At 31.3% G+C, this 15,504-nt stretch overlaps 2 protein-coding genes across 3 annotated transcripts in view; both read right to left on the minus strand.

The window, feature by feature from the left end:
- Positions 1-14,777, minus strand: part of LOC109341269 (acyl-CoA thioesterase 2-like) — a 31,216-nt gene extending 16,439 nt beyond the window's left edge. The window contains exon 1 of the mRNA XM_019579130.1: positions 14,763-14,777. The gene's annotated coding sequence lies outside the window, so the exon portion shown is untranslated. The remainder of the gene's footprint in view (positions 1-14,762) is intronic.
- On the minus strand, positions 5,191-10,382 carry LOC109341268 (transcription factor EGL1-like). 2 transcript variants are annotated; one of them, XM_019579129.1, is made up of 8 exons: positions 9,875-10,382; positions 8,730-8,987; positions 8,524-8,620; positions 8,207-8,221; positions 7,944-8,000; positions 7,116-7,796; positions 6,029-6,472; positions 5,191-5,284 (listed from the first exon to the last, which is right to left on the minus strand). In XM_019579129.1, the coding sequence occupies exons 1-8, from the start codon at positions 10,006-10,008 to the stop codon at positions 5,213-5,215; spliced, it is 1,758 nt and encodes a 585-aa protein (XP_019434674.1). In that variant the 5' UTR covers positions 10,009-10,382; the 3' UTR covers positions 5,191-5,212. The 2 variants fall into 2 exon arrangements, with proteins under 2 accessions (XP_019434674.1, XP_019434673.1); XM_019579128.1 differs by having other exon boundaries at positions 7,080-7,796; positions 9,875-10,381.
- Positions 14,778-15,504: the final 727 nt, after the last annotated feature.

The following is a 15,504-nucleotide window of genomic DNA, read 5'->3' on the forward strand; positions in this document are numbered from 1 at the left end:
CCAATAAAACTTACATTTTTATACAAATTGGACTTTTATTTATACTTAAAAATTCCATCATCCACTAACTTTTAAGTTTTGTTGATATTATATTTGATTTTCTATATTATATCTTTATTAAAAATTAAGTACCTAAAAATAGCACCTAAATTATTATTATATACAGTTGGTTTAAGTTTTTCTTTGTGTCTTTTTTAAGTAGTATTTCAACATTTTTTTTTAAATTTAGTACTAATATCTTGTATTTGGACCTTTGACTAGGATTTATTTGTTTGGATGAAATTAACATAATAGAATATAAATAATTGAAACATTGAGCACATCCATTTTCTCATTTTTCGTATCACTCTATGTATCCTCATTTCTGATTAGTTGAAAAACAAATATTGAAATTAAAATTACAATTGTTAAATATTTTTCTGGCTAATAATATTGTACGGTACATATAGTGACACAAAACAGTATAATAGAGCATTTCGTTGAAAACATCCTATATACTTTTATTTTGTAGATTTATCATTTATTTTTCCGTTTGAAGGTGGTTTGAAAAGTTTTATTTATTTTCAATTTGCTTCTATTGGTGCAGCGGAAGCGATCGTTGCGCAGTGTTGGCCACAAGCAATCAAATAAAGGACATACGAGTAAATAGAAGAGAAGAAACAAGAGAATTTGTTAACGGGGTTCGGCCAATTGTGCCTACGTCCCCGGGAGCGCTGAGCGGCTACCAAGATATTATTAGAGATAAGGATTACAAACCCTAGCACACCTATGGGCCCACCTGCCCATGGGGTATTTCTATTAGGTGTTTATATCTGGTGCACATTATAACAAGGGACTTGAGTCCAATATATAACATTGATTGCTCTACTCTATTCCAATACTACACAATGTGAGACTAATACAATAACATATTTCAAGCATTCCCAACAATCTCCACCTTGATTGAAATAANGTTCACCAACAATCGTCCTCTTCAATACTCAGTCAAACTGAACCTTGGAGCTTCCTTGGAAAGCCTCAATCGCTACCACCATTGTCTACTCCGACAATCCTAGTTCAAAAGAACTATCATACTCCACCATAAGGAGTATACCCACAGCGCACACCCTGCGTCAATGCTAACTAATGTATGTGTCATATCCTTGCATCCAAGTCAATGCCCATGTTACACCCCTGCATCTCTAACAATACTCGTGTTACAACTTGCATCAAAGCCAATGCCCATGTTACACCCTACATCAAAGTCAGTCAGCGCCTCTGTGCTTTTGTGCATCTGCTAACAATTAACATCCTTCACTATGACATCTCTGACATGTCATTAGGATATTCCACTTCTCATCTTAAATGAGAACATTATCTCAACATCTAGAGAGATATTGTCAGCACCTGTCTCTAGGTCAAACTCAACACATGAGTCTCTATAGCACCTATCTCTGGGTCAAACTCAACACATGAGTCTCTATCTCCACCTTGATCCTAATCCAGTACATGAATTTCTGGGATTCTGGATCAACATATACAACGCCCACACCACAATTCTACCATGTTTCCTTATTCTTCAACTCATCTACTCTATCTTTGCCATTACCTTTGATGCACCTTGTCTAGCCATCACGCCTTATAAAGGACATACGAGTAAATAGAAGAGAAGAAACAAGAGAATTTGTTAACGGGGTTCGGCCAATTGTGCCTACGTCTCCGGGAGCGCTGAGCGGCTACCAAGATATTATTAGAGAATAAGGATTACAAACCCTAGCACACCTATGGGCCCACATGCCCTGCCCATGGGGTATTTCTATTAGATGTTTATATCTGGTGCACATTATAACAAGGGACTTGAGTCCAATATATAACATTGATTGCTCTACTCTATTCCAATACTACACAATGTGAGACTAATACAATAACATATTTCAAGCATTCCCAACAGTTTCTCCTAATTTGGAACACCAAAAAATCCTTAAAACATTAAAATATTTTGTTGTCAAATTAGCCAGTCTTCCCCATTAAGACTAACCCACCGTGGAGCAACACACTTTCTAAGTTAGATTAGTCATATCTTAACATTAAGCATTTGTTTGAGAGTTGAGTTTTAAAAAAGACGAAAGGGGAAGAAAATATTTCGGATTTTTTCATAGCTCAATTATCTGAATGTCTATGAACTTCCTAAACCTTCTACCCAAACCTTTTTGAAAATTGATGTCTTCAAGAAACAACATGTGTGTCATAAACAACTAAAGTATATTGTGTTGCCTTACCGGTTCCCTAACAACAGAAGTAAAATCCATATTAAAAGCCCCTCATATTGTAGGTGAGGACCATAAATTCACTTAACTCAGTCATTATTAAAATTAGAAAAGGAACCAACCAAGTAGGTAGGAAACTGAAGCAAGCTTCTTATCATCCTTTTTGTTTGAGCGAAAATGGTTCTGTAATGAACGTTATCTAATTCCTGGGATTTTGAATGTATACAAATGATTAAATTTGTATAGTATAGATGATATATGATATGATTCAACTATAAAGATATAACATGTTTTTTATTATAATGAGGTGTGTTTGTATCAATTTGAAATCTCTATTTCAATATCCAATCATACGTTTATCTTTGATAAAATTAGGGGTGAGTAAGATTCGGCCTGCCCGTATACCCATTTCAACCCGATGAGTTAGGGACGGGTCTGACCCGTTTAAATAAATAAAAAATGACAGACCCGATTAAAAGGGATAGACTCATCGTCAAAAAAAGATGAGTTTGGGTTTATGTCTGGGTCTGTCTCGTCCCTTATAGTTATATATGAAGAATAGTTGAATAAGTACATATCATTACCTACAAGCTCACACAACATATTCACATCACTTATCATATGATCTTTATTCCTTACCTTTTTTTCATTGTTTAATTCTTCTGGATAGTGAAGGACTATTACTACGAGAGTGAAGGACACTTCAGCTTATGTTGACACTTGACAGTTTAAATTATTCTGAAATTTTCAATATCTTCTATAATTTTCAGTCGCGTGATTGTGATACTTTTTAGTTTGAAAGATACAATTTACAGTTTGTAGTTTATAAACTGATGTATGTGGGATGCAGGTTTTAGTTGAGTTTATATACAGATTGTGATAATTTTGGTTGTGCATGTTTAAAGATTTGAGGAAAAAAATATGTTTGTCATTTTATCATTTTCCAAATATGTATACATAATTAAATAGAGACACATACAAATATGATAAGGAGTAACCATAAGACAGGTGTGAGTCGGGTCATATTTATTCCATACCTGACTATAAATATTGACTAAGTCTAATTTTTGAACTTAAACCTAGACCTGATGAGACCTGATTCTATTGGGTGTGATCATGATTGAATCAAGTCGAATAAATAGATAGAGTCAGATCCTACTCACTCTTATACATATGTATGTGTTATAGTGTTTATAGTTAAATTGGCTTATATGATAAACACTATATACAATACTTAAAATATAAATATGTTGGATTTATGTCCCCAAAAAAGTACATCCAATAAGCAAAGTCATTCATATTGACAATGCATCTAAAGGCTTATGTGTCCAAAGAACTAGATTATCAATTTAGACTTATATGTCCAACATAATCACTTTACGATTTCTCATTTATTTCCCCCACTTGTTCATTTCAATTTTATCTTTCCTCATCCATAATTGGGATAACATCTTCAGTATTAAAAGTGTATAACTCTATGTGCTACTATTTATGATTGATCAAAAAAATATTTAGCTATTAAATTTTTAATTTAAATATATATTTCCAATCAATCATAAATGAGTGGCACACACAATAATACATTTTTTGAGACCGAAAATGTGTTCCTGTAATCCCTCATTCCCCGTTCAAGAAATTTGCTATTCTTCCATATTTCTCAATTGTTTTCAATTTTGGCTCATGTTTTGTGCTACATGTGTGTGTTTTTTGGTTGTTGACATTAATTTACGGTAACATGTGGGCTTTTTAAAAAGTTTAAATATTTTTTCTATCCCCATAAAAGTATCGAATTTTAATTTTAGTCTCTAAACTTTTATTTCTATGGTTTTAGTCCTTACATTTTCTGAATGTTTTTTAATTGGTCAATAACATTAGTTTTGAATGGAAAGTGTTAACATAATTGCAGAAAAAGTAAAAACTAAAATAAAAAAGACAATGGACTAAAATCAAAGTTTGATAAGAAAAGAAACTTTCACATGCTGCCTTAAGGTAACTATTAAGATTTTTTCCAGAAGAAAAACACTCTCATGCTACTACCTTAAACATTTAGAAATTTTCAAGGCAGAGAATGCAAAATATACAAACTAATGCCATTGTATTTTTCTTCTTTAAAAGATACAAATAATGATTCCTAACAAGCTATAAAGGATTCTCCCCTCATGCAATAATTGAATTTTTTTTATTTCTCACGTGTATCTTTCTTCGTACGGGAGGAAATCTTATCCGAACCGGGCACATGTATGTAGGGCTAACCCTCTCAGCAAGTATTTTTTCTATCCACGATACTCAAACCCGAGACCTTGCTTAAGCGGAATCAAGCATGTACCACTTGGGATGGAGATCACATGTCCCAAATGGTTTCCACTTCACGTCCCAAGTCAATGAGAGTGCTTCATTTTATTACTTTTTGCTTTTAAAATGTTTATTTTATCCACACGTTAGTCTATGATTGGTTTGGACAGGAAATAGACACCGTTAAAGAGAGATGATCCCCTTCCGTGCCACTTGAACCATTGGTATGCAATAACAAAATCTAGTAATGTAGGTATACTATTTTGTAATATATCACATGAAATTGGCAAGATTAGTGATAATGAAGTCAAAAGATATGGAAACCAAACTGTATTTGCGTCCAACAAGTCAGCAGTTAAGGTCAAAATTAGTAATGTAGGGCCTTAATTCTTATAACTCCACAAGTTAGCAATTAAGGTTCATATAGTAAGAAAGCAAATCAAAGTTCTAGATATACAAACATAATCTGAAATATTTACTACATGCAATAAAAATAAAGAGAAAAAACGTATGCACTGTACACAAGAGTTTCTTACACTATCATTTTCATTCATATTTGAGTATAAAGTAATACAATTGAATTGAATGGTAGAAAATATATTGATTAATGATTATGTATAAATTTTTATACTCACCCGTGCATAGATTTAACACCCAAAATACAAATAAACAACTCAAATATTTCCAGAAACTTTCCAAAGTGCTTCTTTGATCATCCTTGATGGTGCTGTTGCTGCTCCTCGAAACTGAAACAAAGTTCTAAAAGTCACAACAATGTTTGAAGGGAGTGGACAAGTATTACACAAACTGAATTTCAAATAAGACTTTCTAAAGTTATTCAGAAACCACTACAATAATCTAGGATATTTTGATGATGTCCTAACCTAAAATTAGCATACTCATGTCATCCCTTCAAGGGACTAAACCAGAAAAAATGGTGAACAAGGTGGATTTTTAACACATTATGCAAAATCAACAATAAGCAATTTCCATAATTTATTATTGTCTAAAATTGAGTTTAATGAAAAAGGAATAATCACATATTCTACAAGAGTACACTACTTTTAAAGGAAAAAACACAAAATGTGAACTTTATTTCAGCCATCAAGAATACTTAGAAATTTGGAAGGAGCTTTAGTACGAAAGCGACCGTTGCACAAAATTGGCCATAAAAAACAATAGAAAAAAGACAAGAGAATTTGTTAATAGGATTCATCAATTGTATCTACATCCTGAGAGCTCTGCCAAGATATTACATGCTTTAGCACATCCATATGCCTATTGAGTGTTTTTAATTGATTCAAATTGTCACAAATATTTGGGTGTAAATACAATATTCATTGAGAAAATTATGTAAATTGACGGTGTAAGAGATTTTTACTTTCTTCTCACACCCAGACCCCACAATTATATCATATAAAGAGTAGGAAAATAGCATTATATCCTTCAAGGAGTAGCATGAGAATTTGAAACAAATTAGAATGACAAACCTTAGCTTTAAGTGCCAACTTGAGAACACCATCAACTGTTGATGATTCAACTGTGTGTGCATCTAAATACAGATTGTTTATGGCATCCATAATATCATGCAATATGTATTCTCTATAAATACATTTCATCTCAATCATAACTTCTTCTTCCTTCTTGTCAACTTTCACATCCAATGGCTTAGCTTCTTCATTAAACATTATTTCTATCTCTGTGTCTTTCTGACCTATATCACAAGCCTTTCTCTTATTCTTCAAAGGTTTCATTCCCTTGTAAATCTTTCTAGCTCCATAGTTATCTGATATCTGCTCTAGCACATCTTGACATTTTTTTCTGCTTCTTGCTGCAGAATCTGAAATGTCCATGTAAGATTCTAGCTCTTTCACTCTTGCCTCAAGCTCTTTCAAGTATTTGATTATTTCACCAAGGATTGAAATTTTGTCCACCTAGATATGTTTAGCAAGTCATGGTGTTAGAAAATATTTCAATATTTACAAAGTGGCATCATGAAAAAAATGTCCATACAATGCACGAGGCTCTACCTAGTGGTATTTAGAGAAGGTAAATGTACACAAACTTATTCTCATAAGCAAAGAAGTTGTTTTCAGGATTTGAACCATGACCTCCAGGTCGCATGACAAACAATCTTACCACTAATTGAGGGCAAACAAGTTTACAAGCAAACAATCTTACCGCCGAGCCTCAACTCCATGATCTAGGGTTTAGAGTGAGTCTCAATTATAAATAAATAAAAATGGTCAATAAGGTATTAGTAGTAGAGCTGTAAACCATGGCTGAGTTTAAACTATGCTATTACTATCATATACATAAATCAAATTTTAGAAAGAAAAAAAAAAGGTTTCATGTTAGAGGTGTAACAAATACAGAAATCAAATTTGGGCTTATATTAAATAGCTAAAGGTTCTAGGTGAAATGTGTTGGGAAAGAAATGATCCATTGACAATAGCATTGTAGCATGCACTTTCCAACAACATAAGTGATGTCTCACACATCCAATGGTAACATTAATTTTATCAAATGATAAGTATATACCTTGCTTATAGAAGAAGGGACCACAGACTTAAGAACCTGACAATTTGTAGTTTCTCTATTTTTGTAAGAAAATACATTTTCTTTTTGTGACTTGAGAGAGAAGCAACTTCTATCCATAAAAGGGACAACAAACAAACTCTTCTTTAGCATGCTTTGGTCCAACCTTGGCCCTTTCCTTTCAGAATTTACTCCTTTTTTCCATTTCACAAAACTTGATTTACAATTAGAGAAACTAGGATTGTGTCTTAATGTAGCTGAATTTCCTAAAACAGCACATAGAGTTCTTGTATAGTACAATTCTTCATCAGAACTTTCAAGTTCCCTTAGTTGAATTTGGCTAACATTTTGGTTCTCAGAAGCTTCTTGCATGCAATCATAAGAACTCAATGAATCTAATGAATCATTGCTTAAGTCATAGTCAATGAGTTGAACTTGAGAAGACCCATCATTGATGCCTTCAATTATGGATTTTTGCAACCTGAAATGGTTCTCACAACCATTGGAAAATCCATCAGGAGAATATTCATTTTTCTCTTCTTGCACTTCTTTTACAACCACTGTATCTAATATCTCATGGTCATGCTTGGTGTATGTTGGATATTCATCATCATCTTCTGGTTTATTAAGGGCAGAGGAAAGTTTATCAGAACAAATAGGCTTTGAGATTTCTAAGAAGCAAGCCTTGACATGGTGAATGAGGTTAGGATCCTCTGGTTCCTTCAATAAGTAACAAAACAAAGAGAAAATATATTTACTATTAACACAAGTTATCTCCTTCATTTCTTCATATGGATAAATGAGATTTATAAGGCAAAGAAAGTAATTTGTGGAAGAAGAAAACAATGGAAAAGGAGAATTGATTACCAGTTCAGTTGTTCCGATCTCGATAACGCCTTCAAGATAGGGAAAACACACCACAGTCTGGAAAATAAGTATTAACACAGTATGAACATTAATATCAATGATATTTATCAACTTTTTGGTTGAGAAGACATGAAGAACTTCTACTGTGAAAATTAACATGTTTTCTGATTTGGTTGCATATTATGTGTAGGGAAGAAACTATAGCCTTATATAGAAAAGGCTCTACAATTTGTAATGTCTATTCTCTACTAAGATTTTCATACCTGGATTGAGGCACTCTGAGAACATCAATTGAAGCCCATGTCCAATGAAAGAGTTGTTATAAAGATAAAGAAAGTCAGTTTTCTATATATCTTGAAAAAATCATCTAGCTATCACTTCAGGGATATGTTATATGGAAAAAAGGGCAGCTCAGTATACGAAGCTCCACCTAGTGGGGTCTGAGGATGGTAGATGTACAAAGTCTTACTCAACAAGCGAAAAAGCTGTCTGCAGGATTTGAACCTGTGACCACCTTATCATTGCGCCAAGCTCACCAATAAATAAATAAACAAAAATAAATGTATAGGTAAAATCTAACCTTTGCTAGCAAAGAACGAGAGAAAACTTTATTATCTGCATGTTGAGCATTGCATAACCAAATTGTTTCACCAATTTCTAGTGCTCTTCCAGGTAAACTGTCACAAGAAAAAGAATACTCTACAATGTTGAAACATACTTAAAAAAACATATATTAAGGAATTAACAAAAAATGAAGAAGAGTTGAATGAGATGAGATCATGGTACCTTCTATTAGGATTGAATACAAAGGACATGCAAACCAAGTAATACCACTCAGAGTCAGAAAGATCCTCTGGTGATAATGCATCAGAAGGTCTTTTAGTTTGTGGATCAGATTCACCTACAAGAAGAAACTTGTATAATTCTCTCAGTTGTTCACTCCTTTGTAGGCCTATTTGATCACCCTTATTTTCAATCATGCTTCGAACTGTCTTCCTTGTCTTTATGTCTCCATTATAGTATCCATCCTTCCATTCCAGTAATCTGTTCATCACATGATTCACATTACATAAGAGTAAGTAGTGTTAAGGTATTTAATTAAACCATGTACTATAGGTATTTAAACCATGGGTAGGAGAACGGGGATCTGAGATTTACTTTCTGACATGCCCGCTCCAGAAAAATATGTTGGACTAGGTGAAAGGTTGCTTTTTATTGGACCATGACAATAGGAAAGAAGTTGGGTTTCGGCTCTAATACCATGTTGAGGTTCCATCTCAAAATCAATTGGTAATGAGACGATTAGTCCAATAGGTATTTAAACCATTCCAAGGAGAACCGGACAGACGATGTGAGACTTATTTCCGAAATAGATAGTAACATTACATATATGCATACAATACATAAAGCTTGTTCCTTATTTTAATATCATTATTACATATAATGAAAATGCATCAGGTTTCCAATTTACATTTGTTTAGCTCCATTTTAAATTTTCATTCTCCTGTCCAAGTTTGTAGAACAAATTTACATTCTTTCTTTTTATAACTCAAGATTAGTTCATCCCTTAAATCCACCATTATAAAACTCAACCATTAGTTCTGACACAGAATTTTCAAAATGTAATTATGAACAATAACCAAACATTTATCCCACTAGGTGAGAAAACATATTTATCAACAAAAATAAAAACTCATGCATCATATCATTATTTTTATGTTGCATGAATATTGAAATATGTAAGTCTCAAAAGTTGTCATACAGATGATGTTCATTTTCACATAAGATTCAAAAATCATCACAATTACCAAACCTTTAAGATTCAACTATAACCTGAACCAAGAAAGGAGAGCAATGAAGTCAAGAGAAAACAAATATTATACTAGAGAAGACTTAATATAACAAAACTCTAAAGATGTGTGTTTTTGTACCCTTGTTGGGAGGTTGAAGATGCCCAGAAAATCCCATAACTCCACTGAATACTCCTTACAGCAACAGCTAGCTGTGTACTTAGATTCTTCTGCATCTTCTCATTCTTTGGACCACTACACCCCAAAGTTATCATGTTAAGATCACTTTCATTTGGTCATAAAACAATAACAAATATATATAGTTGTTTAATTTCAATAATAAATGGCTCTATAACATAGATCAAAATAACTTTGGCTAGTTTCAAGTGGGTGAAGTAGGTGGTGTATGTAACAAAATGTGTTTTATGCTAAAACACTACATGAATGAAGGAAAGGTAGACTTTATATTTACCCTTTATATTATTCTTCTAGTGTCCCACTCTTATGGTACTATAACTGAAGAATCAGGAGTATGATTTCTGAGGCCAGATATGCATGCAGTGCAACATCAATGTGTCAATTTGTTTATCATTAGGTTGAATTTTCTTTTCTCCAAAATTAAATGGAAAATTTTGATAACACAAAAACTAGTACATATTAGTGCAATAAAGTTGCTTGTGAATATCTCATGCTAAAGAAACTGATTAAATAATATAGTTTCTCCAAATATCTTCTCCACTTATTTAATATTAGTTGTGCCTCTCCTCATATCTTATTAAGCAGGAGTCTTACATACATTGTCATATATCATATATAATGTAAGAAATATATGTATATTTAGGGCCAACTTGGACATTATTTGCATGGATGGGGAATAAATAAAAAAAAGAAAATCAAACCCCTGAAGACAATGAAAAAGATTAATTGTGATTTCTGTGAATAAAATTATCTTGTCATTAAAATTTAATGTATTATAATACTAAAAGATTCTCAACTTTTATTTAGTTTTACATAATAAAGTAACTACTAATATGATGATATAAGTAGGAATGTCAACCGTGGACGTAAGTAGTACTTTCTCGTTCTCAAATCCATAATATTTATGGATACTATACAGATAACAAGTATTTACGAGTATCTAACGAGTTTTTAATTTTTATTATATATTTATATAACTTTAATAATTAAATATGTAAAAATAATTATTACATAAATAATGTGATATTTATAATTATAGTCAAATATGTGTAATTTATTATGAAATAGTAATAAATCATAATGATATATAATCTTAAAATAATAATAAAAAACTATAATATATATAAAAATTTAATTAAAAACTAAATTTATAAATTTGTGGGTATCATAAAACTCGTTCTTATCTAAAAGTTATTATTGTGAATACCTATTGCATTTTCACGGATCGAGTTTTTTGTCAGCCTAGATATAAGTTATCTCATTCAACTGCTAAAATTATGATATTTATTCTAATTTTTAGTTTTTTGAAATATTTTTATATAAAATAGTTAAATATAACACATATCATAAATACAAGAGATGATTATTGTGAATTTTTTTTATTTTTAGATGTATCATAATGTAATTTTACATCCACATTAAGTGAAAATTGCCTCCTAGCATGCGAACTAGTGCTGTAGTACATGCTATGTAATCCGAAGGTCAAAAGTAATTTGCTTATTCAATGATAAGTCCAAATCATTATATTATTCAGAGCTTTAACTATCAACCAAAATTACTCTAAAGTATTAATTGCGCATTTACAGGACTCTTCTCAAATAAAAATGATTAATCATACACGTGCATAACTCGTATTAATATATAATATTAATATAATGGGAGTATAATATATATGCATTATTACAGTGTAAATATTTATTTATATTATTTATCATTTATTTGTATTTTTTTAATATTCAATAATAATTAAATATGAATGATATACTGAAAATGTATAAAATGCATAAATTATAATACATACATTTTAAAATATATAATATAAATCTTTTTAAAATGAAAATTACACTATATTTTGCCTTTATATATAATATAGATATAGATATTTATCTATAAATTTAAAATATTTCATTAAGAAGTTGCACACATTTCTCACTTAGAACTAAGAAATTTGGATTACTCAGGAGTGGTGTGTTGGCCTAATAAAACTTTTGAAATTAATTTTAAAAAATTGATTTTTAGAAGTAATATTTGAACCAACATAATTTCTTAATTAAGTTTAAAATTATTAATTTTGATTTTTTTAGAAGTAGTAATATTTCAACACAACTTCTCATTTAAAATTTGAAAGATTAATGCACCCCAATATTCATTTTATAAAGTTGGTTCACCACTTATTCAATAGAACAAAAGATGCTTCACTTCTATGCAAATTAATATTCAATTCATACACTAGAAGGTAGAGAAAATTATAAACTAATAAATAAATGAGATCAAATGAAACATCTGATAACAAAAAAAAAAACAATCCCAAAATCCCCTTCCAAAATTAGTAATTTCCAACATTCTCTGTCAGGACCCTTCTTGTTTTGAGAAGCAAGGGACATGAGTCCTAGAAAAAATGAATGAATGAGAGGACAAAGAATTATGAGACCCACAATGATTTGTTTGACATCATTCACTATATGTCCTTCTGAGTCCTTCATTATTAATTTTAGCTGATTTGGCCACTGCTAGGACCCAGGCACTTGTGTGCTTACAAAACCATTCCTTGTCGAAACTATTTATGATTTTTTGTTTCTTATAATCATCACACAAATGCACAATATTTGAATCAGTTTTATTGCTTTCTATATCATATATTTACTTAAATGGTATATTTATGAGTTTAATTTTTGAAGGGATGAAAGAAAAGAGAAGGTTTGGAGTCATCTCACGAATGTATTCATGGCTCACAAACTTTCAATTTTTCATTTATTCTCTTCCAAAATTCAACTTGCAAACAAACCCTAAATATTGTTGGAGTTGGATAGAATTATTGTTGAACTCGAACTTGAAACATGAGTTTAAGATAAAATAATATAAGAATACAATATTTCCTCATATGAGAAGATAAATTATATCCTCCAACTGAAATCGTGATTGTTTTCTATTCTTTTAGTTTTTAAAATTATTTTTTTTAAAATGATTAAATATGACACATGTCATAATTTTAGTAAATAGATATGAGGAGATAAATTATATCCTCCAACTGAAATCATGATTGTTTTCTATTCTTTTAGTTTTTAAAAATGTCTTTTTTTTTAAAATGATTAAATATGACACATGTCATGATTTTAGTAAATAAAGGATATAACTTATTTTTTAATCAAATATTTTTTTCTCGAATAATATATATATATATTATATGTGTGTGTTAATTGATCTACTATGTTTGGTGGTGAATTTGGTTATTGACTTAGTGTCAATTCTGAAGTATACAAATCTATCAAATGCTAGATCGATCTTTATGACTAATTTGATTCAGAAGGCTTTTATTTATATTCAATCTCATCAATAATTTTGGAGATGAGTTTTTTCAAATTTAATATCGAAGGTAATTGTATCAGCAGCTCTTGTATAATGGGAGGGGATGTGTTATTCGAGATAACAGAAGTCGTTGGATGGTTAGTTTTTCAGCTAACTTTAGAAAATGATCTTCTATTTTAGTAGAAATTTTAGCAATGGAGCATGATTTATCTTTGACGTGGAACATGGGTTTCAGGAAAATAATTATAGAGAGTGACCGCCTCAAAGCTGTTCAAATTATCTTTGAGGATATTCAAATTCGGATTACTCGCATTTTGACTGTGGCCAACAATGTTCTATCTTAGTTGAATCCTGAGTGGGTAGTCGGCATGAAGTTTGTTATTAGAGAGGCTAATTCGGTTGCTGATTACATGGCTGAGATTGGTTCTCTTTGTTCCAAGTGCTTGTCAATCCTTATTTGAGATCTCTCCCTTGTTTCTTATTTTCATTATACCAAAAAAATATTATATTTACAAATTAAATATTATATTTACAAAAAAATATTGTTTCTCATCAATAATTTTACTTTTTATTTTTTATTTTTCACTTTTCAAATTAAATATTATAAAAAAGCAATAATTTGTACAGAAACATCACATTATATTTACAAAAAAACAAAACTGACATTTTACAATTCTCCATTAGGCCACAAATGTGTCGGGCAACATCCCTAGGAGAGTTATGATATGTTTGCATGATAAAATAGGAGAAAATAATGAAATTTTTGATGACAACCTCTAGGGGGCTGCCTTAGAATTAGGATCGTTTTAGCTTGAAGTCTTGAGCTTTTTAAAATGTAATTCGTTTTTGGTGAATTGTGGGAATTTGGGGTTGTTTTGGTGAGGGAAATGGAAAAGATTAGAAGGGGGAAGCGCCACAAGCGTGGAAGCTTGATAAGCTATGAGGTTCGCCACAAGCAAGGAAAATTGATAAGAACTTGTTAATGGTGGCCACGGCCAACCTAGGTTTAGGAGAAGTGCTCTCAACTAAACAAAAACACAAAGGTTTAACTCAAATTCAACTTAACTTTATTAATGAATAAACAAAATTATAAATAGGCAGATTTGCCTTGCTGAAAGGATAAAGATAATATCTAATTTAACAAATTGAAATTTGAAGATAAAATCCTAACTAACATAATCCTAACAAGCCTAATATAATTTGATCTGATCAATTTCGGTTGGATTGAGTTGTTGAAGATTTGAATTAGCCTTGAAAATTCCTCTAATTAATCTGACCAAATTAATCATAGAATTTCCTTACTTGAATGGACTTGGTCATCTTCTCTTCATCCCTTAAGTATAGCCACAAGTTGGTTCTGAAATTGTTACATTGTTCCTATTTTCATGCCACCTTGTTTATGCTACACCACTTAGCCACTACTATGCCAAATTACAAGGAAATAAATAATTTCCCAATCCCCAAAATACATCAAATTAAATACTAAAATACTTGAATGAAAAATAAACATAAATCCTAAGACTACATGAGAATTAAATTCTCATTTATTAATAAAAATGCAAATAAAATAAACCTAACTATGCTATGAATTCTTCACAAGAACATGACCTCCGAGAATCATAGGTCGCCCCCCTTGGTTTACATCAGACCCTCCTTCTTGAAAAGAATTTGTCCTCAAATTTGAGGTACCATCACCTCCTGGATCAAAGACCATCTTCTTGAATTGTTTGAACCAATTCTCCACATATTCATCATTGGTTTTTACCCATGATGAATAGTCCAACAATAACACATGCACCAAAAATTAATTTTGTGAGGAAACATTCATCCTTAGAAAACTCCGTAAGAGTTGAGTCATCAAGGCTTGTCCTAGTCACATCCATATGAACAACTTGCCCAATGTAAAAGTCAACCTCCAAAAAGTGTGGATGAATATGTTCTTCTTCTTTAATAAAGATCACTCTAGAGTCTTGCAAAATCTTGTGAATAAAACTAGGCAAAAACTTGTTAGTAGTAAAAAAAATTTCTTTACCATGGAGTGAGGGTAGGGGCTGTTTTAGAACCAAAATATTCTCACTTCCCTCTTTTTCAGTTTCCTTTTTACACATTATTTCCTTTTTCTCCTCCTCAATTTCTTTCTTCAAAGTCTTATGATCCTCAATCACTTGTGCAGGAGATAAGGGACGTAACACCATCTTTCAATTTTGGTGAAAAAAGTGTATTTGTTTGAGAATCCATCATGGATGGTCCTCTTATCCATTTTCCAT

This window comes from Lupinus angustifolius, unplaced genomic scaffold (genome assembly GCF_001865875.1).
Source record: "Lupinus angustifolius cultivar Tanjil unplaced genomic scaffold, LupAngTanjil_v1.0 Scaffold_419, whole genome shotgun sequence".
In the NCBI taxonomy this organism is placed as follows: Eukaryota; Viridiplantae; Streptophyta; class Magnoliopsida; order Fabales; family Fabaceae; genus Lupinus; species Lupinus angustifolius.